The 27,500-nt window shown below is 39.8% G+C and overlaps 2 protein-coding genes across 2 annotated transcripts in view; one reads left to right on the forward strand and one right to left on the reverse strand.

The window, feature by feature from the left end:
• Nucleotides 1-2,730, forward strand: part of zdhhc3b (zDHHC palmitoyltransferase 3b) — a 12,038-nt gene extending 9,308 nt beyond the window's left edge. Inside the window, exon 7 of the mRNA XM_029442808.1 lies at nt 669-2,730. Within this exon, the coding sequence (XP_029298668.1) occupies nt 669-827 (159 nt within the window). The 3' untranslated portion in view covers nt 828-2,730. The remainder of the gene's footprint in view (nt 1-668) is intronic.
• A 1,092-nt stretch (nt 2,731-3,822) lies between these two features.
• On the reverse strand, nt 3,823-9,578 carry tmem42b (transmembrane protein 42b). Its single transcript, XM_029442827.1, has 3 exons — nt 9,239-9,578; nt 7,730-7,876; nt 3,823-7,392 (listed from the first exon to the last, which is right to left on the reverse strand). The coding sequence occupies exons 1-3, from the start codon at nt 9,413-9,415 to the stop codon at nt 7,249-7,251; spliced, it is 468 nt and encodes a 155-aa protein (XP_029298687.1). The 5' UTR covers nt 9,416-9,578; the 3' UTR covers nt 3,823-7,248.
• Nucleotides 9,579-27,500: the final 17,922 nt, after the last annotated feature.

Below are 27,500 nucleotides of genomic sequence, written 5' to 3' on the forward strand. Positions count from 1 at the left end.
CATTAATTAATTCTGTCTGTTCACTAAATGCGAGCACAGATGAGAGCAGAAGCAGGTAATTCACTTACTGTACAGCTTCCAGGTAGGTTGAGATTATTTCTCATAACGAATCCACTCAAACGCCCACAACAATGACTCACAGCGTTATAATATTCACTACAAAGATCATCTATTTCAGTCCATTTTAATCAAACGTGCGTGCGTGTGCTTGTGTTGTTTTTTAACACAGGAAATGCTGAGAGTGAGTCACCCTAACCCCGATTTAAAGGAATACTTCACCCACAAAATGATCATTTGTATATCTATTACTCAGCCTGTGTTACCTTGAAGTTTTGAAGAAAACTTAGTTTTTCTCGCATGCCTCCACGGTGAACGAAGAATCAAAACATGGAGAAAAGTCTTGATGAATTGATGTTAATGCAACAGCAAAACTATATCAAAACATCCGTTTACAAACTCTCACAGAACTCGTGCGGCAGCATTTATCTAGTCATATGCTCACTACTTCACAAACACGTGCATTGATTTCCAATTTTTTAATCCCTTTCACTGGTTATGTTCTGCTGGTACAATAAACATTTAAATACACAGCCATATGTTCCGCTTTGAGCATGAATCAGTGCTGAAGACTCTCATCTTCTCATGTTTGTTAAATCTTTTACCTGCAGGGTATCGAACAGCTTAAGAAGGAGGAGAGACGATGGGCCAAAAGGTCCAAATGGATGAATCTGAAGGTGGTGTTTGGTCACCCGTTCTCTATAGCCTGGCTGAACCCCTTTGCAACACCTGACCACGGCAAGGCCGACTTGTACCAGTACATTGTGTGAAAGCTTAGCTGAGCTCTGCTGCTGTGGACTTCCCGTGGTGTGCCCTCCTATTGGCTGGACCTCAACGAGCATGAACTCCTCCTAACCACTTCTACATATTCTTTCATTTTTGGATATAACGTTTTAGCGATATTTCAGGGTGTTCCGTTGTGAGCTACGTTGTCAAAATGTTTTTCTCTCTTCTTTTTTTAACATTCACTTTTTTCTTTTTTTGTGCTGACTGAGATTAATGAGGTGTTGCTGTACAAAGAACAAGATAGTAAACATCTCAGCAACAACTTGGCAAGAAGCACTTAAACGACACCAAAAGACTCGTCTGATCATTTCCTGCTTCCAAGACTAAACAATAATGTGAACTGGAAACTGAAGTCCAGAACATTTTTGCAGTCTGGGGGCCAAGATGGACTCCTGGTTTTGTCTTCCTGTAAACATCTTTGTGATCCTTCTTTATTTGCTGTATTCCTGTCGTTGCAATAGTGTTTTGCTGAATGGTGCGGGTGATTTGCCTTAGAACAGTGCATTAGTGATGGTGGCATCTGCTATTTAAAAAAAAAAAAAAAAAAAAAAAGATTCTATTATTTTGCCTTATTGTGACAGTGGTCACATTAGTTAAATACTTTTATTATTTTTTTGTGTTCTTTGATGCTAGATAAGTGGATTAGTTCAGGTCATCTAAGAAATTTATTTTGGGATAACATTTTTGTTTTTGATTTACACACTAGTCTGCACTCCCCACCTATCTGGCACTGCATATGAAGAGTATGTGTGTTTTATTTTGTCGTTCCAGCTCAGACCAGAGCTGTGACGGACGGCTGTTAAATCAATACCTGTATAGCTGTGCGTCCCTCATGCGTGTGAAGGCAATTTGAATGTGGTGCGAGAATGGCAGACTCCGCCACCGACAAAGAAAACCCAGACGGAGAGGAAATAACTGAATTTATTTACATATAATGGCTATTTACTGGAAAAGTGCCGACCGATTCATGTGTATAAATCTTAAGAATTGTAACTTCATCACTTGGGAGGTAAACAGTCTTGTTTCTAGTCCTAGAATGGCCCAGCTTTACAATGTCGCTCTGTTTCAGAATCCAGAAGGTGGTTTGACCAGTGTCCTTCTTTAGACTATATGACAACTCTGTGTTGCGAGTCCAGCCGACCTCTTTGCTCTGTAACCATTTTAATCACAGTCACCAGCACAGATAGAAAGGCAGGGAATAAAAGCAATACACATCGCTCTCTGAATGCACTGACCCTAAATGTAATTCGCTCACCCTCAATTGATGGAATTTGCTTTGGGATAATCCAATTTGTCATGGACTGTAGTTGTGAGCCTGACTACAGGGGGAAAAAGCCTTACAGGATAAAATGTTGATTCAAATTTAGGTCAGTGGAAAATGTTCACCGAGGCCTGAAAGATCATGTTAGAAATGCACGTTTTAACAGTACTGGACAACCCAGTGTGAAGAAATTATTTTTACCTTTTGTTGATGAGAATTTGATGCAGATAGGAAACTTCAAAGCATTTAACACTAAGAATGCCTTCGCTCAAATGTGTTCGAAAGCCTTACTGTATTTATAAGACATGCTTTTTGAGGGGGATGAAATTACATTTTCTGAACATACATGTTGCCAAATTGAAGTAACCATTTCAAGAGTAGAGAAGTCAAGAGTGACATTTTCTTAGGCTTTTAAAAATCACTGGAGTTTTAAGAAATGTAAAAATGTCATTATATGAAGATGCAACGGTTGCTATCTAGTTTACACATTCTGTACACCAGCTTTCTCTTTCTTGAATTGTTCGATATGTTCTTTGTGGTCAGGTATAAAAAACATTTATTGTATTTACTGTGGACCACATTGTTGTTTGTTTTAAAGGGGAATGAAATAAAACAGTTTTAAGATATTTTATTGCCTTGATTTTCTTCAGTTTCAGGGACATATTTGATACTATAGTGTCATCCAACTTGTAATGAACATATTCTGCCATTTCCAAACCGTTACCATTGAATTACTGAAAACTACAGTAAACTATTCTACAGTAAACTTTTGTATATACCTTTTGTAATTGTGTGGCCCATCATTAGAAAACATGTCTAAAATGAGGGTAAATCAAACTGTTACCCCTAATGAAACATAATAAAATAACACAACTTTTGCATTCCTTCACTTGAATGGTTGCTTTAATTTCTTTTTAAATAAATTCTGATAATCTGTTGAATCAGATTATATGTTGACAAATACGGTATGACTTATTTGATTCTGTAGTGTCAAATAACAAATCCTCATTGCAGAAGCTTGGTCTTATTCACTTGTCCATTTACCATACACAGTTCATATAGAATATTATTCTGCAGTAAATAACAGACTTCAAACCCATTAGCAATATGACACACACTCCAGTTGTTTCATAAGTATTGTATTGCTTCAGGTTATTACTTTAATCTTGAGAAATAAGGTCCTTCTTTGTGCAAAATGTGGACACCAAATTTGTTTTTGATACTGTTGCTTAAAATAATTTAAATAAAACCACTTAAAATGAACATATTCTGTCTCCAGTGCAGAAGCATGCTCTTATCTGCCGTGTCACTGAAGTGAAAGGCATCGGAAAGGGCATTAAAAGGGATTTCCATTTTCACGAGAGGTATTTAAAGGAGGGTGCCGGTCTAATAGAGCATCACTGTGTAAGTAGATGTAGACTAGCTACTATTACATCCAGCCCCATTAACTAAAGCAAGAACGCTCTTCATTACATCTTCAGTGCTGTTTGAATGCAAAGAGAGGACACTGAGCTAAATGAGTGCAACATCCCTGTTTGTTGTAGGAAAACCCAGACCTTCACATCTTTACCTGGTTAAATACGGGTGCAATAACATCGGATTCAACCTATCTGGAAGTAGAAAAGCTCTAAGAAACTCCTCCGTTTAAAGAACAAAGCTATCATGAAGACTTAACACACCAACAATATCTGAGTGATGGAGACGAGAATCTGTTTTGTCAGATAAATGTTTTATTCAATAATTCAACAGGGTTTCTTCTCTCTGTGAGGATGGCAATTTACACATCCTTTAAAGTGTTTCCTTTTAACAGAATATATTTACACTTTTACAAATGTTTGTTTCATATAATCTGTAAAACACATTATGAACAGTTTATATCAGAGCAGTAACTCCCTCTAATCAAATTGTCTTGATTTGTGTTAAAAGGTTGAACATAATGTAACATTTGTCGGAGCCTTTAGATTAAAGTGATGATCTGCACATGTGGGTTAAAGAGTACCAACAAACTAATGCAAAGTCTCTTTCCTATTATTCTACCAAGAAATGGTTCAAAACTTTACTCGTTCATAAGAAATGCTGTTTCCTGGAGTGCAGCACATTAACTCGTCAATGTGACACAAACCGTGTCAGGTTAACATCGTAATTCAGTGATTTTCTAATCTCTCTGTACAACCACATTTACAGTTTATGTGCACATGGATATAAATACATCACACTCAGGGCCATGCCGCTTTCACAGAGCTATAAATGTGGCTCCTGCAAAGCTCCGACTGGTAATATTACAGTGAGAGTGGGTTCACAGGTAGAAGGTTTAACCTCATATCATGCCGTTAACTGGAGGAAAAGCCGGGCACCAAAAAAACCTTCAGAATCAAAAGTAAAGATTGCAGATATTAACATTTTGTTAAAGGAATAGTTCGACATTTTGAGAAATACGATTGTTCTCTTTCTTGCTGAGAGTTAGTCGATAAGATCGATACCCGTCTCATGTCTGTATGTTAATATGAAGCTACAGCCAGCAGCCAGTTAGCTTAGCATAAAGACTGTAAACAGGTTGAAACAGCTAGCTTGGCTCTGTCCGAAGGAAATTACCCTAACCCTAACCCTAACCCTAATCTACCTACCAGCACCTCTAAAACTCACAAATTCAAACTTTATGTCTACACGACATTACATGTGTAATGCTCACCAAAATTAAAGTGTTCAAAATGTAAAGTTGTGAGAAATATCCATCCAGCAAATACAAAGCTAGACTGGTTAGCTTAGCTTAGCATAAAGACTGAGCCAGGCAGGTTTCCAGTCTTAATACAAAGCTCAGCTGCTAGCTCCAGTTACATATTAATCAGACAGACACGAGAGTGGAATCAATCTTCTTATCTAACTCTCGACAACAGAGCGAATAAGCGTAATTTCCCCCCAAAAGTAATGCAACACACCCAGGACTTGGAAGCACAAACAGCTGAATACACTTCTGAGTGCTGTGAGGGATCTGAAGAATCCTGCGTGGCGAGTACAGCCCTGCTATATAACATCACTCAGCCGGCCTTTAACATGAGAGCTCCATAATCACATTGTTACAGCAGTCACATTAATAGGGATGCATGTAAATCACATGATACAAAACCTGCACAGCAGCAGCTGGAAGGACATCTCATATATTTGTGCATTGCTGCTGTGAAATATTACAGACAGGTATTATAGCTACCATTATGCATTTATATTAAGATATGTATCCAAACAACAGCAAAGTGTGATCTTTAAATAGTTAAATAAAGCAACCTTTCATGTCATGTTCAGACAAACCCCTGCATACAACTTACTTAGCTGATTTATGCTAACAGTAACGTCCCTCTAGCAGCATGTATTGCCATTTTCTGTTACATTATGAAGGCTCAAAACTCCCTTACTCTTACGCACATCACAGTGTTATGAGATTTAAAGGAATAATAATGTTATTGCACTCTCACTGACAACTCCAGGCATGTAGAGGGAAGCTTTTAATGAAGCCAGGTGAAACCCAGAGACATGATGGGCGATGAACAGGATAATATGGGATTGCAAATGCAAAACAGGCAATCAAAGAGGCCATGTGATGTCTCTTACGCTAGAGAGACAGTGCGGACACTTAAGTCACAAGATTGTGAGTTTAATAACTTTAATCAGCTCACAGGGACGTCACTCTGAGTGGACTGACGCTCCAAAATGCTTTGGTGTGAAATATTAAAGTTCAAGCCTCAGTAGGAACATGCACATGGCTATCATGACGTGGAAGAGCAGCTGCCTCTGAATCAAAACAATTGTCAAGCTCATATCTTGATGTTCAAGATGTCAAGAAAAGGCAAATAAAAAGTAAAAAGTAAAAAGTAAAAAGACCCAGGGACGAGCCTTTCAGCGCTACATTAGTATTATTACTTGTGAAAATACGAGTAAACCTCGCCAGCTAAGTGCATTTATAACATCGCCTCGAGCATACATGAATGCAACGTCAGTGTAGGATGTTTACAGTGAGTGTCAGAGTAACTTAAGGGAATGTGAGAATTAAGAAAGTGTTGGTGGTCTGACGGCTGCGATACAAAATGCACAGGCCAATTAATGGTGAAATCATGAACATAGCCAGTGATGCTATTTGTCCATTGCTCATGAACAAAACCCAAAAGATTGACTTCAGATCAGTCTGATCATATGCACAGTTAAAAAAAATGCACTTATTTTCTTTCTTGCCAAGAGTTAGATGTGTAGATTGTTACCACTCTCATTTGTCTGTTAAATATGAAGCAACAGCTAAAAGACGGTTAGCTTAGCTTAGCTTAGCACAAAGACTGAAAATGGGGAAACAGCTGTGCCAAAATCTGCCTTGTTTGTTTAATCCGTACAAAAACCAAATAGTTAAAAACACTTTGTGGTTTTACTGGATGTGAGAATTGAATAAACAAGATAAAACATGTTCATTATTGAGCTTTAGCAGTGCTGGTGGATAGCTTATGTTAGCTTGAGACAGAACCATGCTAGCTGCCACTTGCTATGCTAAGCTAATCGGACGCTGGCATCAGCTTCATATTTATTGTACAAGACATGAGAGTGGTGGTCTAGCTCTCCATAAATAAGTACATTTCCCAAATGCCAAATAATTCCTTTCAACCTCTTCCATTACTTCACAACTGTTCTGTTAGCTCACAATTTCTTTTGCTGCTGTTGCCTGAAAGTAACGTAAAGCTAGTATAATTTTTGCTTCATTGTAAGCCTGTGAACAAAGATGATTTTAGAACATCTGGGAAGCTGGGCGCAGGCATCCATTAGCTTGTCTCCACTATCCAGATTGTTGCTGTGCAATGGCTGGACTGGCTGAATGCCAACATCTCATCTGATTTTAGTACAGGGCTAAACAATGCTGCACCACAGCTGAGCCAGCAGTGTTTCTCAGCCAAACTGCAAGCTGAAGGATAAATAGTAACATTACAAATAAAGCTCAATGCTCTTTATCAGAAAGGGTTCATTTTGAGTGGCATTTAGTTAATTAGGAACAATATGTTTAATAAAACTAGTGATTAAGGGAAGACTAAAAATCAGAGGAGATGCTGAACCCAGACACTCCTCATAGCACAGCCAGCTGGAGCCAGGCTGAACTCTAGTGGAGACCAGGCATATTATTCGTCCTTGGTGCCTGCGTCATGTTGTCCATCCTGCGGTGAAACCCTCTGCAGTACCAACAGACCAGAGAAGGTGAGGGAGATCCCAACCCACCACAACGTTATCTGGGCTTCACCAAAGATAAGCTGGCCCAGGAAAGCCTGCAGCGGAAAAAGATCAGGGTTTCTTTTTTGTCAAAGTAAATCTGTCTCTACAATTCCATTTAAATAACCCCCAATAATGATGCCTTGAGGGAATATGTCAAACAAGGACTTGAACTTTGACAAAAAAGGCCTAAATAACTGCGACAAGTTATTTCTGAATGTAGTCCTAGCCTATTTTCTAAAATAAAGCAGCTTATATAAGAACGAAGGGTCACTCTGAAATTAACATACACTCCACTACAGTTTGGTGTGAAGTATTACACTTAGAGGACAAGTAGCACATTGAAAAGACTCCAGGTGTGTAGGAGTTATTGTAAAAGAGACAGTTACTTACGGAAGATATGAAGTTGGAGGCGGTGGTGGTCACAGTGGTTTGGGTGGAGGAAGAGGAGTACCTGAGTGCTTTGGCAAGGAAGGTCCACATCACAGCATTGCAGGTGAAGAGCAGCCCGCCACATAGCAGCCTCAGGGGGATATGGAGCTGAAGAACGGTAACAGAAACTTGTAAATTAATGACAAATTATTGTTTTTGTTTTGTATTCGCTAGAATGCAAAAGCTGCGGACTTTGTCATATAAAAAAGTACCTAGTATGCAGCAGTTACATTATTTTATATTATAGTATTTATATAATAGATTCAATAATGTTAAAAAATAACATTTTAATGTTGCTGGAAGTGAAGCAATTATTCCCTATTGTATATATTTGGTAGTTTATTCTGTAACAAGGCATCATGTTGTTGTTGTTGTTGTTTCTGCATTTTAGCGCCTTGAGATTGCTTTTAGCTTTGAAAGGCACTTTACAAATACAATTTATTATTATTATTATTATTATTATTATTATTATTATTATTATTATTATAATTATTATTATCGTATTTCATAAACTGATAACATTTTGTGTGTTAAATCAAAATCTGCAAAATACAAAAAGTGCAAGTACAGTAAAGGTACCTCAAAATTATATTTAAGTGCAGTACTTGAGTAAATAATAATAATGCTTATTATAACTTTATTTGCAAAATACCTTTCAAGAAAGAAATGCAGCATAAAGTGCTTTACAATATGAGAAAATAGACAGAATAAACATAGAAACCTGGATAGAATGCCATAATTAATAGAAAACAAAACACACCTAATAAAAATATACTTTACATTCGACCACTGCAAATATCACATATAACACAGTGTTAAGAATACAATTATTAATATGAATCATCATATTATATTTATTATAACATGAGGATTATATGGTGAAGGGTCCCTGTTATTTGTCTATTACTGTATGTCTGAAATCCCAGCTGAAGTCTTATGACGCATTCAAAGCTTGTGATGCATATTAAAAGCATTTGTTTTGCATCCACCTGAGCTGCACACCTTATTTTCTATTTTAAATACATTTCAGATTAAAGGTCACTGTTTCCAGACAGCTGCCTGCAGATGTTTCTGACATCATCGTGTGACGTGTGCAGAGAGCGTGAAGGTCACAAACGAAGCCTGACACCCCTTTACAGAAACCAGCCTCTTCTCCGCGCCTTTAACACAACAACCACGCTGAGACAAGTTGCTTATAAAATAACGCGATAACACACATTCACACTCGTACGAGCTGCAATGTCATTCAGCACGCGGACTCGGCACGAGAGCGCCGCTGCTGCATGGTTTCCCCCTGTGAGATGCTGCTGATGGTGCTGATGCTGAGGGGAGTCAGGGAGGAAAGGCGGGCGGGGATAACCCCCTAACTTGCTCCGTGAGAAATCACCCCGCTTGCAGGCATGCACACTGCATTATTCACAGCCATCCTCACTGTGTAAATAATTAACTTGAGCTAAGGAGAAGCCTCACCCGGTCGCAGGCGGTAGTTTCATCCGCTTGTCTAAATTTCCGCTGCTCTCCCCACGTCCGGAGTCCGGTTTCACAGACTCCCTTCAGGTAGTCGGCTCCGAGGGACAGTTTGGCCGACGATGAGGCCACGGCTCCGAGGAAACCCGCCAGCAGTGCATAGAAAACTCCCGGGAACATGTTGATGATGAGCCGAGGCGGAGGCACATAATTTTCTATTGCATCTTTTAAGTTTCTGCTGCTGCTGGTCCGGGTTGAGCTGCCTGCTGCATGGCTTGTGTGTGTCACTGTGTGGCACGTTTTCCTGCACTGTCCAAAGACAGCCGTCCGGTGGCAGTCACACAACACATGGTCAACCCGGAGCAGCGCTGTGGTTGGACTAAAAAAGCCCCCGGTTGCATTCTGGGAGTTGTAGTTCAATCATTTCATAACCTTAACTAAGTGAATGATGACTTTGAAGCAGCAGCAGTAAGGCACCTCCAAACATGCTGGAATCATAATAAACGAAATGATTAAAGATTTAAAAACTTCATTGTCCATCACATAATGATAGAAAATGTTCTTTGGTTAGGGGCTCAAACAAACATAACACATACAGCCATGAAAGACTCACATAAAACCTAGGCTATATTAAAAACACAAAACATATAATAAATAAATGAAGAACAGGTGTGCAAATCTGCATCAAAAGCTATTGGTCTTATTTCAGATGGATATTACAGTGGAAATATTTTTAAATCGAGATTAAAATAACTTTATTGTCTATCTATACATATATATATATATATATATATATATATATATATATATATATATATATATATATATATATATATATATATATATATATAACTGATGGGTGTTTTAATTAGATATTTTGATGAAAAAAATAAAAGCAGACTAATAATACACAGTGAAGTGAATTCTCCAACATTTTTCTGTGCTATTAATACTTTGTGGAACAGAGGACAATCAATGCTAATGTAATGTCCTTGTATGTGAGCCGAGTATGACTTCAGTTGGTTGAGACCTCAGTTCCCTTCAGCATACTGATGAGCTGCATTATAAAGGCTCAATACGTTGAAACACACCAAGTATAAGTGGAATGATTGGGTATGAGTGTAATGGGTTCGTGTGTATCTCTGTGTGTGTATGTGTGTGTGTGTGTGTGTGTGTGTGTGTGGCAGTAGATGCTCACATGCTCCTGTCCTCTACTCGGTGCCCTTTACAGAGAGATGAGGCTGTCTAAGAGGTGGAACCAGAACAAGACTAAATTATTCCTCTAATTAGGAATAGGAAGTGGAGTCATGGTCATGAATGTATGGGCCTGTAATGACTGTATTAATCTAAGCATGGTAATGAAGACAAGTCATCAGAGACAGACATCTTTTCTTCATCAGACTCTGCAGGGACGATAAAGAGTGGTGCCAGTGTTGAAGTGGACTTACCTCCAAATCAATGCATGAATCTGGACATTTCTGCTCTTACAAACTAATTGATTGCACAAACTGAAAACAAAATCTTATTTTAAAGACAGGAGGTAGGATATTGTTAAAAAACAATTGATTACAGAGGGAACATAGTCTAAGCTGACCAATAAACTTCAGGTTATTAAACTGCCAAACAGATACAGGGAAGTAGAAAATAAGATTTTAAGTTTTACTTTATGCTTTCGTATTTCCTCTTTATGATTATTTATTTAAAGATAGACCATAGGCCTATAGAACTCCAGAGATTAGTTGACCAGTTGATTAGTTGATCAATAGAAAAATAATAGGCAACTATTTTGATCGAATAATATAATAATAATAATAATAAATCCTTATAGTCATTTTTCATACAAAACTGGCAGAAAATGCTGTTTTCAGCATCTCAAATATGGAGACTTCCTGCTTTCCTCTGTTTTATATCATATTAAACTCTTTGGGTTTTGGACTGACAAAACAAGACATTTAAAGACATCACCCTTGGACTTTGAGAAACTGGGATGGACCTTTTTCCTCTATTTTCTGAGTTTTTATTTATATAGGCTACCAAACAGTTAACCAAGAAAATAATTGGCAGATTAATCGATAATAAAAATAATTGTTATTTGTAGTTTATATAGATCTAAAGATAATTTCCTCTACCTTTGGATAGTCCTAAGGGATTGTGAGATGAAAATGCACAAAGGTGAACATAAATGTAGTCTTAACTTTTTGTTTGAGAAAATACTTGATAGCTAGTTATATGGATTAAATTGATATGTGCCTGTTTTGTTGGTCTGAAATATGTGCTTTAAAAATAACCACGTCAAATCACATGAATACCGTGAGACTCTGAGGGAGAGGTGGCAGTTAGGCTTTTGCTGCTCTTCTAAGCTAAGCTAGGCTAGCAGAAGCTAGGCTACAGTTAGTTTTACCTAGTTTATTAAATAATATAAAGAATTTAACACTCCATCAGAGAGAAAATTCAATAAATTCATTAAATCATGTTTCCCAGAATAAAAAAATAATTAAATTGTACAACAATTACAAATCATGTCTAAATAATCGAAAAGTTTTTGCATAACAAACTAAGTTATCAAAATGAATATTTTCCACTTAAGTATGGGAAACGGCTAATGTTATTGTTAAGGAAAAAGTCAGCCATTAGCTAAGGCGCTGAAGCCAGACCCGTTAGCGAATACAATGATTTTCAATCACTGTGCGTGAGAGATCGTCAGGTGTGCCGTGGGATATTATCCAACTTTTTAAAATATGGTTTAAACGTTTTATTTTAATTTTATTTTTTTCTCAATATTCTCCGACAGCACCACCCCCTGTCCTGTCCTGTTTGGTTGAGATATAGACTTGCGTATCGTCAGCATAGCAGTGAAAGTGAATGCCATGGTGACGGAGGATTGTGCCCAGGGGGAGGAGGTAAATGATGAATAGGAGTGGACCCAATACTGACCCCTGGGGGACACCCAGTGAAACAGGAGAACACCCTGACCTGTGGTTCCCCAGCTGGACAAACTGTTGTCGGTTGGTAAGATAGGAGGAGAACCAGGAGAGTGCAACACCAATGATCCCAATGTCAGCCAAGCGTTCCAGGAGTAGTGGGTGGGAGATTGTGTCGAAGGCAGCAATGAGGTCGAGGAGGATGAGGATGGTGAGCAGTCCAGAGTCAGCTGCACGGAGGAGGTCGTTGGTGATTTTAACCAGAGCTGTTTCGGTACTGTGCATTGGGCGGAAACCAGATTGGAAGGTGAGTGTTTTAATGTGACACAGCAACAGAAAACCTCATTTTCATTTCGAGCACAACACCTTTTTCATGCACAATTCCTTACAGACATGTAAAAAGAAAATTGTAACCTTAGCCTGCAGAACACAAGATTTGTCTGACTGAGTGAATGAGAAAGTGTGCAGTGCATGTGAGAATGTGTGTTTTGCCCATGAAAAATAATGACAATTGGAAACGGCTGATATTTAAGCTGCACTGGCAGCGATCTGTCTGGCACAGTTTACACAGGAAGAATGTTTTCAGCAGGAAGTTTTCTGCCATTTTTAATATCTACCAGGTATAAACTCTCCGATTGCACGAGCTGCAAAAAACCCTAACTCAGCTGTGTTATAGCTCCATAGTTGATGTTAACAGGGCAATATTATCGGCCCAGTTTAAGGTGTCAACAGCACTATAAACTGAGGCCTTTCCTTCAATGGAGAGGGTTTCCCCAAAACTTGCACCAATAAACCATTGAATTCAAACTAATTTAATAAGGAGAACACAAAACGACTCAAACTTTCCCAGTTACAATCACTGATTCCAGTACCAAAACTCAAATACAATCTGATACCAGAGCTCTCTTTTTGAAACATAAAACCTGCATATTTCACTGTGTGAAACACCTCGGGGTGATATTTATGCACAGTAACTTGAAGCCAGGGATCGCTGTGGTGCTAAATGCTGATTTGGCTGCACATTGTGACTGAATGAATGAAACTGACATTAATAAAGAAACTGTTGCAGTGAACTGGATTAGTGCATCCCAAATCATTGTTAGGTAGGGCTCAACACTAACTTTTAAAAGTGGTTGCCAAGCTGGTAACTAGTCATCAACTTTTGTTTTCTGAAACCGGAAACATTATTTCCATTTTAGTCATTGTATATTTTGAGTATGATTAAAACGTTGAGCTTCCTGCTCGTGTTGCTTCGAGCTCCAGTGCTCGTCTAGCCCCGAGGATCTGCAGGATGTTCTGCCTTGAAGTACTAAACTTGATGTGTCACTTATTGAGGTTTATGTTGTACATGCTTTGCAGTATAATTTTCCTTCCAGTTCAAAGATGTTGGGTTACTTCACCTCCCAAGACTCTTTGTTCTGTTTTTTTGTCAGTTCATTCATTGGTAATGTTGGCAGGTTAGTCAAACAACTTTATTTGTTTTTGCAATTGTCTCTAAAACAGATGCCAGTGTTCACGGGAAGCGTTGTTCATCTGGTTCTGATGGTAACAGGAATATTTAAATATCACTAATGCAACAAATATTTTAAATGTCTCTCAAAACGGTTGCCAATCACAACCTGGCAACTGAACTGTTGTGCCCTGTTAGGTTACAGAATATATTTTAAGTGTGCCAGTTGGGATGATAACTACATGTTTGATCTGGCCATGAGCCAATGTATGTATGTATGTATGTATGTATGTATGTATGCAAGTAAGTATGCAAGTAAGTAAGTAAGTAAGTAAGTAAGTAAGTAAGTAAGTAAGTAAGTAAGTAAGTAAGTAAGTAAGTAAGTAAGTAAGTAAGTAAGTATGTATGTATGCCAATATTGAGTCACCACAAATAAAATTAGCCTCTCAGTAATTTCCCATGACTGGTCTAAGAAGCCTCGGAAAAGATAAAGATATGAACCAGAGTCCACCTTAAACAAAGCAAGTGCTGCACCTTGCCCAGAAATATACTGCAGCAAACCCAAGTACATTATATCTGTGGTTAGGTGCCTGATACGCCTCGAGAACTAATGACTAGTTTACAATATGACAAAACAACAGGACAGGAAATCAACCAGTGATCAGTATGAACAGTGTCTGAGGATGGAGCCAACAGAAAACGTTGCAACTGTCTCTCTGAGGGGAGAAGAAAACGGGCAGCATCGGTACCTGAGGCAACTCATTGACTCTGTGGATTTCTGGGTAATAATCACCCACAGGAATGCCCGGCACTCTGGTCGGCGGAGCATTGCCACGTTGCTTTTAAGCTTCTGCTACTCTCATGTTCTCCTGCCAACGCAGTATAGGTGCCAAGTTCTTTTGTCCTTCAACCCTTCAAACTTCATGCTTGTGCCCAGTGTTGGGAAACTTATTTTCAAAATGTTATAGGTTTCAGATTAATGGTTACCCTTTTAGAAATGTTATAAACATTTTTTAACCATTTTAATTACTTGATAAAAGTAATGTAACTTATTCAATTTGGTTACGTTTTGATTACTTTTCTAACAAATGTTTTAAACTGGGCAATAAAGCTTTCCAAGGGATTTTGCACGAGAGAAAATATTGTTGAATTTCCAGCCCTGAAAGACATTGTTGTACGACCACATGGCAGACTGGGGTTGCTTGATTGGCCGCTGAGAGGCGGTGCAAACTCAAAGCAAGAGAAACAATCAAAGACAACAACGTAGTGCCTGATGAACGTAGCCTGTGTGGACGTAGAGAAAGCCCCTTGTAAGCCATCCTACCCTAAATGTTGTTGAACTCATATGTGTCCCAGTGGCTTTGCGGACCCTCACTGTCCAGAAATATGCCAATATATATTATTCTAAATATAAGCGTTTTACCAAAAGGTATATTCACATGTAACCCCTTTGTAATAACCAACATTCTGATTAGTAACTGTAATTTAATTACTATTTTCTTCCTCAAAAACTGTAACTGATTACAATTACATTTATTTTGTAATTAAATCACGTAATGCCGTTACATGTAACTAGTGTAACTACTCCCCAACGCTGCAACGCTACAACGTATGAAACAACCTCACCAACTCTCCCTCCTGGTGTGATCATGGTGCAGCCAGCACCACCTGAATGCTTTACGCAGTGGACTGAGGAGAAGGAGCAGCCACGTGAAGCTTGGTGAGAAATACGAAATCAGAAGCAAGAAATCACACAGACAGAAAGAGGAGATTTGTACCAGCTGCTAAGGAAACAGCTTTCATCTTACATGTGTAAGCAAAATACACACAAGCTGCTGTTTGTAGTGTGTGCAGATTCCTCTAAGTACACCTTGCATATTTGTGGTTTGTGCTGGCAGCCACAGACTAACTACAGTCCTTTTCCCCTTCCACTCTCCAGCTCACATACCAGTCTGAATTAAGTGCGGGTCTTAGTCTTTCTCATGAACTGGAACATGTGACAAGAACAGCATGCCTGAGTGTGTTTATGTCTCTGTGTGAGTTTATGCTCGCTCTCACTTGCATATATATACACATGTATGCATGTAAAATGCACACACACACACACACACACACACACTCTAAACTCATCCTCCTCTCTCCTGAGAACTCAAATTTTATCCTGACATCATCCTGGGAGAAAACAGAAAGAGAAAGGTCAAAGATAACACTCATAACACTCACATATTAAAAATAGTGACTTGCACTGCCTTCACTTATTGGCCTTACACAAAGGCCAATGTCACTCTGTACCTCCTCCACCGCTACATCGTTTGTGAAAACCCACTTCCACTCATAACAAGTCCAAACTTAAGTTATTGAGGTGGGAAAACGTTCCCAGGGGTTTTAAGCATACACTACATCGCACATGAGTTGTCTGCTTTGGCTGTTTTCTGTGGCTACAGCTGTGGTGGAAAGTCAGAGTGGGTGAGCTTCTTTTTCACACAGAATATATTCTTAGAGAAGAAGCTAGTAAAATATCTGGATTTAATAAATGTGTGGGTGGTTATCTCAGGAATTGATCTTCCATTATGCTAAATTAGCTACCAGTTGTGGGCGAGGGAAAAGAAACAAGAATATACTAGCATGTGTGATGACCAATTACATGGTTCTTTATTTAACCAGCGGTCTAAATGTTTTGATTCGATGGTCGACAGAAATATATATTACATCAGCATTTAAGTTCCTGGCAACTTAAAGACCGTCAACTGTTCAATCTCAACCTGTGTTTAGTTTTATCCCTCAGTGATGCAACTGTATGCAAATGAACGTTTGAAGAATTCATGCCGTGTAAAGAAGACTAGGTTTTATCACGCCCTAACTATTTAAGACCTACAGCAGTTTTATTTACATTTTTACTCGATTTTTAGGCTGAGGGACACTTCCAACAAAATGCATGGGTGTTCGTGCAGCCATGTTTTATTTTAAACCCTGGATGAAAACTTAATTTTAAGAGCACGGAGCAACATTAGCATTAGATATTGGAGTCGTGTTTCCTGCTTCTATGCGAATGTAAGTCCAAAATGCTCTCTCTTTTAACTTACCTTAGCTGTTGTTTTCGTCTATATCAAGTCCTTTATCTGCTGAATGCTCCACAACTGTGTATGTGTGCCGTCTAAGTGCTGGTCACGTGATGTAGCCTGTACTCGGTTTTAAGAGTTTACACCAGTATGGCGCCAAGATTGAAAAGTGGCTGATGGTTTGCCGCTATTGTTCAGCGGCATATACCTCCAATAGGTGTTTTTCACAGCACACATTTTGACCTGTCATAGTAGGAAAAGCACAGGTGTTAGCCTCCTAATAACATTCACGTTTTCTGTTGTAAGAGTATTCAAGTGTTACAGTCATTCTTTTTATTTATTATCTCACATTTGTGCTTTTTTCATACTTGAACATATCAAAATGTATGCTGTGAAAAAGCTTTTTCAGTCTGTCTGTCTTTCTAAAAGTGCATTGATAGGGGTGGTTGGTTATTTAACCACAGGCCATGATGAGTGCAGTAACTTGCTTTTCCTGCAATTTGGCTTGTTTCCCCCCCATTTAGCTCTGATTTGTATAGCTGCTGCCCATTTTACATGCTGTTTGCATGCCAATTCAACATAAATGACACACTGTATACTGTAATCATTTAATCCAGTACTGTGTTTTGACTTTTCAGGGCAGAATACCTTAATCCTCCAAAAAAGATTACATTGTATCTTGAAGGAAATCTCATAATTTTCTCCACCAGTGTAAATCCAAATTAGTTTTCTGGCCAGTAGATGTCTCTAATGTGCTTCAGAGAAATACATCTACATCCACCACAACCTGCTATGGATGTAAATCCATGACTTTTATGTCTTTATTCCTGCAGCTATGTAGTCGGTTGAGGCAACAGTTGGTTTGAAATACAACCTGTTTTGCCTTTTTGAAGCTTTGACGACTTGTTACCACAGTTCCATATTACCTTTCCATTTTGACTTTTGTGAGCGATAAAAATTTAATTATGCCGTTAAAAAGCCATTATGGCATTATAGCTGCTTTGAATACATCTGCATATGTCAAGTTAAGTTATAGAGTGATTTGAACTATACGAGTGTGATCACAGAGTCCTTAAAGGAAATTAGAGACACAAAAAACAAGGAAGGTATAAAACTTGGGAATAAAACAAGCACATAACAAAGCAGGGCCTGAGCTTGTGAAAAAGGATATTAGAGTGGCGAGCAATGACAGTGCTAAGGTGTTTCTGTCACTGTGTCCTCTACTCTCACCCCCCTGAAACCAGCATCAGGGAAATTACCATCTTCGGTCTGTCACATTTTGACACTTCCATCCTTCTGGAGTGTCTGCTTAGCTGCAGGAAAGGCTGAAATCAAGACGAGCCATTAGCTCTTATATTCTCAGTTGTAGTTTCAAGCCTGAAGCTCCTCTGACAAACACAAGTGTCAAGTTAGAGTGCAAATTGGCCGTCCCTCTGCTCCTGTTCAATTGAGCAATAACTGAGCCCACAGAGCTTTAGTGACATAATCTGTCACAGCCTGCCTTTCTTTTTGTCCACCTTTTGTGCTTTCGGTCCTGTAAAGTGATTTAATAAGGAAGAAAATACCATCCTGTGTAGGGTGTAGGGTTCATTAGTGTAACAACTTTAACTATGACCTTTTACTCAGCTGACAATTGCTGGCAGACAGAAATAGATTTCGACGAATGAAAAGGAAAATTCAACCATACTTCCCTTTCTGTTTTGCCTTTGCATGTATTTCCATAATCACACAAAATCTTAGACATCTTCATTTCATCTTGAGAGGCAGCACAACACAGTAACCTTTTATTTAACACATTATTTAGCTAATTTGACTTTCCTTGGCACAAAGCTGTTCAGGTTTTTGCTTTTTGCTGCAGAGTACGCTGTCAGTTAGTTACTGGCTGCTTTTGACCATTTTGGTTGTGGGATTCCTTTTTATTTAGTACAAACACACAACAACTACACAAAGGAAATTATATAACTATAATATAACTACATTATACAGATAAAAAGAAAGAACAAATACCTGCACACACTGCTATCTTGTTCCCAATTATCTTTCTTTTAAATATTATTCTACAAGCATACGATAAAAGAATACTTTGGGAAGATAGCTGTGTTTTTTTGTGTGTGCATTTAATTGTTATCCAGTAGCTATAAATAATCGATATGCTGAACACAGATGAAACCAACTTAACAAAAAACTCTGTTGTTATTTCGTGCCTTCAGTTGTAGTGCACAGTACGATATTTCCTCATTAAAAGCATATCAAAAGACCTTGAAAGCCACAGAAGCAATCACTCTGATACCTCTGTCATAAATAGTAGGCTTCTGATCCTTGTGTAAAGTACTTGTTTTGAATAGTTTTGTACTGAACTGAACATATACAAGCTTGAACTAGCAACTGAATGATGTAGGCCTACTTGTGGCCATATGAACGCTGATGCGTTCACTTTGAACGGTGATGTGTTCACTTACTGTTATGTGTATTCAGGCTGTGTATTGGCAAGTATTTGGCACAAAACTGGAAAAAAACAAGTTTACTTACATTTATCACAGTCCCTGTGTCAAAACGCATCACAAAATATACCACTGTCAGCCACACATTTTTGCATGTGAACTATTAAAAATCTATAATGTTTTTGAGAATTGATACAGTACCACAAAACATAATATTGCGATACTCAAGTGTAATGATATTTTCTTACACCCCAAGTATGTACTCAAGTACCTCTGAACAGTGATTTGTTCACTTACTGTTGTACATATTTAAGTGCCTTTGACTGGTGTTGCATTCGCTTAGCTTAGGGGGAAAAAATGAACAATATAGTCAGTGACTATGAATCTTTGATCTGAGCTGTACAAAGTGAGTTGAATCAGCAAAGCGATTTGTGATTTCCACCTTGATGCTGTACAAATGAACGTGCCTTGGCTTTCTCTCAACCTAACTCTTTGCTATGAGAAGATTTGGACATAAATACTCTACGTCATATAGGCAGTCGGGTTTAGAGTCTTGTTGATGCTCAGATGCTTCGTACTTTTGAGATGATATACAGGTCTATCCTGCAGAGGTGTTGAGGTATTCTGACCTTCAGAGTAGTGGCATACTGGAGGTCTCTGAAGTTCAAACATTACAGCTTCCTTGTCATTTCTAGATATCCTAGAACCTTATAGAATGCTGCAGGAATCCTAAAACCCGGACATTACTTTTTGCACTTCTAGATTTTTTTTCATGGGTTTTTGATAGATGCTTAAATAAGGTCTGTTGTTAACACAAGCTTTAGAGATTTTAAAGTTTTTTTATATCCCACTTGTGATTTTTAAAGTTTTTCCCGTCAAAATGTCCTTTGGCAAGATACTGTACCCCAAATTGTGAGTGTGTGTGAATGTTAATCGACGTGAAGTCATGCGACCGTCGTGTATTTGTTTACACATTTATATAACGTAAGCGTTTTACTTCTTGTGATTGCATTTATGCTTTAAAAGTCATAAAAGTGGTTTTCATTTGTGAAGATTATCTTGCTTGACAAAACGTGTAAGTATCATAAACATTTGTTTGCAACAGAGTTTTCTGCAATAATCCAAAAGATAATAGAAAAATTCCATTGGCTTTTTGTCGAGTGAACCAGTGTGAAGCCAACTTCCGGGTTGGCAACAAAAATATGTCATTCCTGCAGCAGTCTTTAGCTGCCTCGATGAATATGCATTGCTTTATCTTTCAGCCCATTATGTAAAGAGGCAGCAAGCAGAGAAGTCAAATATTCACTAACAGGCACACAAACACACCCTTGAACTATAAAATCTCTCCTGCTCTCCGCTTACAGTCTGACACACCACTACTGGCACAAACTTACAGTCTGCTGACCTTGTCAGCGTACAGGGTCAATAGCCCCCTTCCAGTCCATTAAGTAGTTATTGGCGAGGTTGCTGTTTTTTGTGAATAATGCATGCTCTTTTGCAAACATACGCAAGCTTTTTGCAAGTCAAGCATCACCACATGTAATGTACAATGTGACAGACTGAACTCCGTTAGAAAATGAAATAAACTGAAACTGAATAAACAGAACAATTGTAAGATAAAATTACGGTAAAACAAACTTTGAGCTGACAGGAAGTTATTTTAATCGTCAAGTAAGCTTCTTTCCAGAGAGCAAAGGTAGAGAGACATTTTATGGAGACATGTTGTCTGGCAGCAGAGTTTATGAGCAGATAAAATGTTCCCAAAAAACAAACAGACTCAAGATAATGTCAGTTCCTGTGGTTGCCAAGAACAATTATACCAGGTGAAATGCTGATCTGATCCAGCTGTTAGTTGTAAATGCAGCGTCATCGGAAACATAGAAAAAAATGCCATGTCTCTCTGTACGTTATTTTTGGGTTTTGGGTTTGATTCATTCTGAGAGGAGGAGGTATATGTGGATTCTGTTTGTGTGTATTTGTACACAAAATAATGGGAAGTGTGCAAATATAAGTCAGGAACCCTGCTACTCAGTAGCTTTTCCAATAACTTTTCAAAATGTGCAGTGACTAAAAAATGAACGAGCAGAACTCCCTATCCTTTCACTGTCACCTGTGAGATGCCAGGATCCATTAAAAGCTATGAAATATTATGTTGTAGAAATCAAGGCATTAGAACTAATAGATGAGAACGTGTGTTGATGGGAGGACTTCTTCACACTACTTTATCTCTAAAGCTGAGTTCTGGGCTTTTTCTTTGCTGAGCCTTTGTGATCAATCAATCAATTATTTTCTGAAAGGCTGACAGACATCAGCAGCAGCACACTACCGCTCACACCTTCCTTTACAAGAACGTGGTAACGAGCAGCCGAGTGCAAAACCGTGGTTACGCGGTTGTATCTTTCTGGATATTTACCTCACTCAGAGGCCATCCTTATAGTCTTAGTTGTACAAGCGTTGTTATGGGTACATCCAGGGGAGACCCAGGCTCTGGAAACGGAGTATGTTTAAATAGTTTATTATATAATACTTCCCACTAGACAGATGGTTAGAGGAAATGGCAAAGCAGGCAGGCGGGTAGACAGACAGGTAAACAGAGGAGTCGAGCGACAAGGTATGTAATGATCCTGGGAAGAGAATTCATGTTACCACAGAACACAAAGTAAACTCAGATAGAATATACAGAGCGGCCGAGATCTAAGCTACCGGGGTAGTTGAAACAACAATCTGGCCATGAGTGGCTGGAAGACCGGGGTAGATAAACTGTGCTGGGATGAGTTGATTGTAGACAGGTGAGCAGATTGGAGTTGATGAGTTGAATGAGATCAGCTGCTGAAGTCTTAGGCCTCGACCATGTCACACACACACACACACACACACACACACACACACACACACACACACACACACACAAATGGACAGGGAAAACACTAAGGACACGGGTGGAACTGACAGGGAAAACATGGACAGGGAAACACTAGGGATATAGATGGGACCGTGACAAGCGTGTCGGATTATTACATAAAATGTTTGAAAAAACAGAAGTAGCTCCTCCATGGACTGACAGTTGAGTTTATAACTTAACATTTAAAACTATATATATATATATATATATATATATATATATATATATATATATATATATATATATATATATATATGAAGAAATGTGTTAATAAGCCAAATAAGGCTGCTGTTCTTCGTTCCTAAAGAAACTGACATTTTGGAGCTATTAGGTTTTAAAGTATCTCCTTAGGCTGTAATGGCTCTGGTGCCAGTCACAGCTTCCATAAATCTGACTGGGCTGACCCATGGCTGTAATGGAGGAGATTGGTGCGATGTCAGTGTATAGCCGGGCAAAAGAAACGCATTGAATCACAGCTCAGTGGAATGAGTTCTTTCATGTTCTACAGTGCTGAGGTGAGGAAACACATATTACTCTGCTGTGGTGGCGGCCGGTGCAGCAGCTTGTTCTGTTTCGGCAGAGTGACGGTGGCCGAGGCAGTGATGATGTAAGTTGTTTCAAAGTGATTATGGATGATGATGATGATTAGGTGGAGGAGGGAGTGGAAGATGATTAAAGGAAAGAAATAATGATGATTAAGATGATATTAAATGTGATGATACTGCAGAGTTTTAAGAAAAGAATAGAGAGCCACAGTCCTCACATCAGTCTAATGCAATCTCTCAGTCAGCAGTTCCTTCATCTGTCTTTCTGAAAAATTAAAGTGCGTCCCAGAGGTTAACTTTATATATTCTAAGAGAAATCGGCATCCACTACAGCAGTTGCAATTATACATTTTAATGTAGGCTATACCGTTGAATAATTACTTAGTGAGCACAGCAGCGTGGGTACTCATGTCATCAAAGCCATTTTAACAGTTTTTCTAATATTATTATTGAGCCAAACATTAAACATGCATCATACATGATACAACATATTGTTGTGTCAATTCTCATTTACATGAAAGAATGAAATAAATATTTTCATGTATATTCACCGATATAAAACAGATGATATAAAAGATATAGGATTGTATCAAAGAGTATCAAAAAAAAGCAAATAAAAAAAACAGAAAGGAACATTTTTCTAAATAAATGAATAATTAAACAAAATTTAAATGTACAAAGATACAAAAAAAATCTAAGAAAAGGAACATAACTTGGATAAGGCAGTCTAGGAACAGTGATTCACTATTTTTTGCTGTAATCTCTGACTAACTAACCAGCTGTCCGCTAGTTAGCTAACTTGCTAATTCCACCATGCTTTAATGACACACCGGTTACAGAAAATGAGCCAAACACTCTGGATCTTATAGCACGGAATATTTCTCAACCTCAACAACTTGTCTCTCCTCATCCATTATTTGACACACACGAGAGACAGCGACAGCAAGAGGTGAGGAGAAGACCGAGCTGCCACGGTAGCAGAAAAGAAGAGCTTAGTGTGGGGGGTGTAAAATAATAGGGCTGTTTTGATGAGCGCCGTTGAGCAGCACTGTGTTTTGACCTTCAAACTGTCAGTATGTCTGTCATTCAAATTTCTTAACAGCCGTTCATCCGATTGACTTTACACTTGGCAGGTGTATTGCTGAGGACCCATGGAAGTGCAGTGTTGAGTGCAAGCTCTTTAGATCTACAGAACATATTTATTACACACTGTGTAGTGCATAGGTCTTCAACAGGGGATCCACGGCCCCCCTGGTGCAGGGGGGGTCGCAAAATTGTTTGGAGATGAAGCAATTAAAAAAAGAACGAAAAATCTTGGCCTGAAAAACGTTGAAGACCCCTGGTGTAGTGTATTGAGAGCACCTATTAACCATTACATCACCAAACGGGGTGGAACCGGGGGCCGTGCAGTTTGAGCCTGTTCTTTAAAAAGGTCTTTAATATATAATGCTAAAGAAATGAAGGCTAAAGCCAGCAGGTCCCAGCATTTTCACTAGCCGACGATATGTGTAGACAACATGGAAATATAGAAGGAGCTAAATCTATGATTTGCATGGAAGTGCTGATTAGCCTTAAGGCCAATTAATACTTTCCGCGTCTGTGTGTACTCAAGGTTCTGTTATGGTCCTCTTGACTCAAATTCGATTGAACAAATTTGGTCTGAGCGAACATGGTAATTTGCGCATGCTCCTTCTTTTCTTACCCACTCCAGTTGGTGAGGAGATTAACCAATATGGTTGTTACCCACACGAATATAATTTGTCTTTAAAGGAATATTTAACAGCCAAATGGCGTTGACCTCCTGGCAAACACTATAATGACAACATCACGAACTGGAACAGAATTTGGATTGGGAAATGCGAATGCGTCAAAGTGCTTCACAACACGTCATCACACACATTCACAGAGTCAGAGGCGACCGTACAGACAATGTGCCACCTGCTCATCAGTAGTGGTACACACACACACACCCTTAATTGTAGTAGCCTATGTATGGATATGCATACACATCTGTGTGATCGCAGCGGTCCACAGATGTGTATGCGTATCCATACATAGGCGGACTACATTATAATGTAATTAAAACGTTATCCATTCTAACATAACCATGGGACGATTTGAGAACAAACGTAACCTTTTTTTGGCAATGTTAAGGAAAGTGAAACATAATTTGTGTATCCGCCCCATGATTCGGATCCGCTCCAAAATGTAATGGGTTCTTCCGTGGCTCATTCTACACCCTTCCACCAAGAAATCGGGCAATCAGTTTTTTCATAATCCTGCTGACAGATAAACGGACAAACCAAGCCGAAAACATGACCTCCTTGGCGGAGGTGTTAAAGAGAAAATATACACAAATAATGAAAAAAAGCAAAACAATCTATAATCATAATAGACCTTTAGACTTGTGTGACAGAGGAAAATATTTGTTGGACCCAGCTTATATAGGCAGTCCATTGGAAAATATTAGTTGGTTAGAAAAAATTATTTCAGGGCTCTTTGAAACTTCTGTGAAGACATGTAAAATGTATAGGCAGAGAATTCCATAGTTTGGACCCTCTGGTAGAATAAACTAAACTGAGGTTGGGAAGATTCGAAAATGAGGTGATCTAAAGAGACAAAAGCTTTGAGTGGATTTAGTATGAAATTGATAATTTTATTCAAATATGTTGTGGTATGACAAGTTCTTTTTAAGGAACAATGAACAAATACCACACAATCTTTTAACATTAAGCAAACAGCCAATGCCTTTATATTGTAAAATGTACATGATAAATACTTTTATAACTTATATACACTAAATTGAAAGTTGAAAAGAAAGGCCTGAGAGTCAAACTGCCATGACCTCTCGTAATGAAATGCAGCCGACCCGAGCCTGACTCTCAGCACAAGCTTTTAACAAATCTCTCTGAATCTGTTGCCCAGTGATTTTTTTTTTTTACTATCTTCTATTGATCTTTGCTTTGTGGCTGCCTCAGCTGACAAGAAGCAGGAATCTATCCGTGCTCTGCTAAGTGTCCTGTGGAGATTCATTGAGGCATGACTTCAATTGCTCAGCGCAATCTCTGCCTTTTCTTAATAGCCTGCAGTCCTCTTCAGGTCTTCATTAACGTGTCCTTTTCATTCTGGATGTCATGGTCGTGTGCGCGTGAGTATGCGTAAATAGGTTATATAGTACTTTGATGAAAAAATATCTAAATAATATATAAAGGTCTGAATATTTTTTATTTTACAAATTAGAAAATATATGACATCCAGCCTCTCTGGGAACCATCACCTTATCGTGGTGGAGAGGTTTGTGTGTCCCTATGAACCTGAGAGCTGTGTTGTCTGGAGCCTAGTGCTCCTGGTAGGGTCTCCCAAGGCAAATTGGTCTCAGGTGAGGGGCCAGACTAAGAATGGTTCAAAAACGACTTCATGAAAGAAAGGGAAAGGAAAGGAGAGACCCTGCCCGGAGGAAGCCCGGGGCCCCCGTCTGGAGCCAGGCCCAGAGGGAGGGCCCGACAGCGAGCGCCTGGTGGCCGGGTTTGCCACGGAGCCCGGTCGGGCACAGCCCGAAGAAGCTACGTGGTGCCTCCCATCCATCCATCCTGTGGGCCCACCACTCATGGGAAAAACCGCTGGGGTCGGGTGCGCTGTCACACGGGTGGCAGTGATGGTCAGGGACCTCGACGGACCAGACCTGGCAGAGGCTGGCTCTGGGGACGTGGAACGTCACCTCTCTGTGGGGGAAGGAGCCGGAACTAGTGCGGGAGGTGGATCGCTACCAGTTGGATCTGGTGGGGCTTACCTCCACGCACAGTCTTGGCTCTGGAACCGTACTGCTGGATAGGGGTTGGACTCTATTCTTCTCCGGAGTTGCCCAAGGTGTGAGGCGTCGGGCCGGGGTGGGGATACTCACTAGCCCCCGGCTGAGCGCCGCTACGTTGGAGTTTATCACGGTGGACTAGAGGGTCGCCTCCCTACGCCTTCGGGTTATGGAGGGGAAAACTCTGACTGTTGTTTGTGCCTATGCCCAAAACCGCAGTTCTGAATATTCGGCCTTCTTGGAGACCCTAAATGGAGCCCTGCAGGGGGCTCCAGTAGGGGACTCCGTAGTCTTGCTGGGAGACTTCAACGCACACGTGGGAAACGATGGAGACACCTGGAGAGGCGTGATTGAGAGGAAGGGCCTCCCTGATCTAAACCCGAACGGTCGTTTGTTGTTGGACTTCTGTGCTAGTCATGGAATGGCCATAACAAACACCATGTTCGAACATAAGGATGCTCATAAGTGCACGTGGTACCAGAGCACCCTAGGCCAAAGGTCAATGATCGATTTCGTAATCGTATCATCTGATCTGAGGCCGCATGTTTTGGACACTCGGGTGAAGAGAGGGGCGGAGCTGTCGACTGATCACCATCTGGTGGTGAGTTGGATCAAGGGGTGGGGGAAGACTCTGGACAGACCTGGTAAACCCAAACGGGTAGTGCGGGTGAACTGGGAACGTCTGGAGGAAGCCCCTGTCCTGGGGATTTTTAACTCACACCTCCGGCGGAGCTTTTCAGCTATCCCTGTGGAGGTTGGGGGCATTGAACCTGAGTGGGCGATGTTCAAAACCTCTATTGCTGAAGCTGCGGTGAGGAGCTGTGGTCTCAAGGTCTTAGGTGCCTCAAGGGGCGGTAACCCTCGAACACCGTGGTGGACCCGTCAGGGAAGCCGTCCGACTGAAGAAGGAGTCCTTCCGGGTTATGTTATCCGGGAGGACCAAACAGTTGCAGGGTATCGAAGGACTAGAAGGGCGGCAGCTTCTGCCGTGTCAGAGGCAAAGCAGCGGGTGTGGGAGAAGTTCGGAGAAGCTATGGAGAAGGACTTTCGGTCGGCACCAAGGTGCTTCTGGAAAACCATCCGGCACCTCAGGAGGGGGAAGCGAGGAACCATCCAAGCTGTGTACAGCAAGGGTGGGA

This window comes from Cottoperca gobio, chromosome 11 (genome assembly GCF_900634415.1).
Source record: "Cottoperca gobio chromosome 11, fCotGob3.1, whole genome shotgun sequence".
Taxonomy (NCBI): Eukaryota; Metazoa; Chordata; class Actinopteri; order Perciformes; family Bovichtidae; genus Cottoperca; species Cottoperca gobio.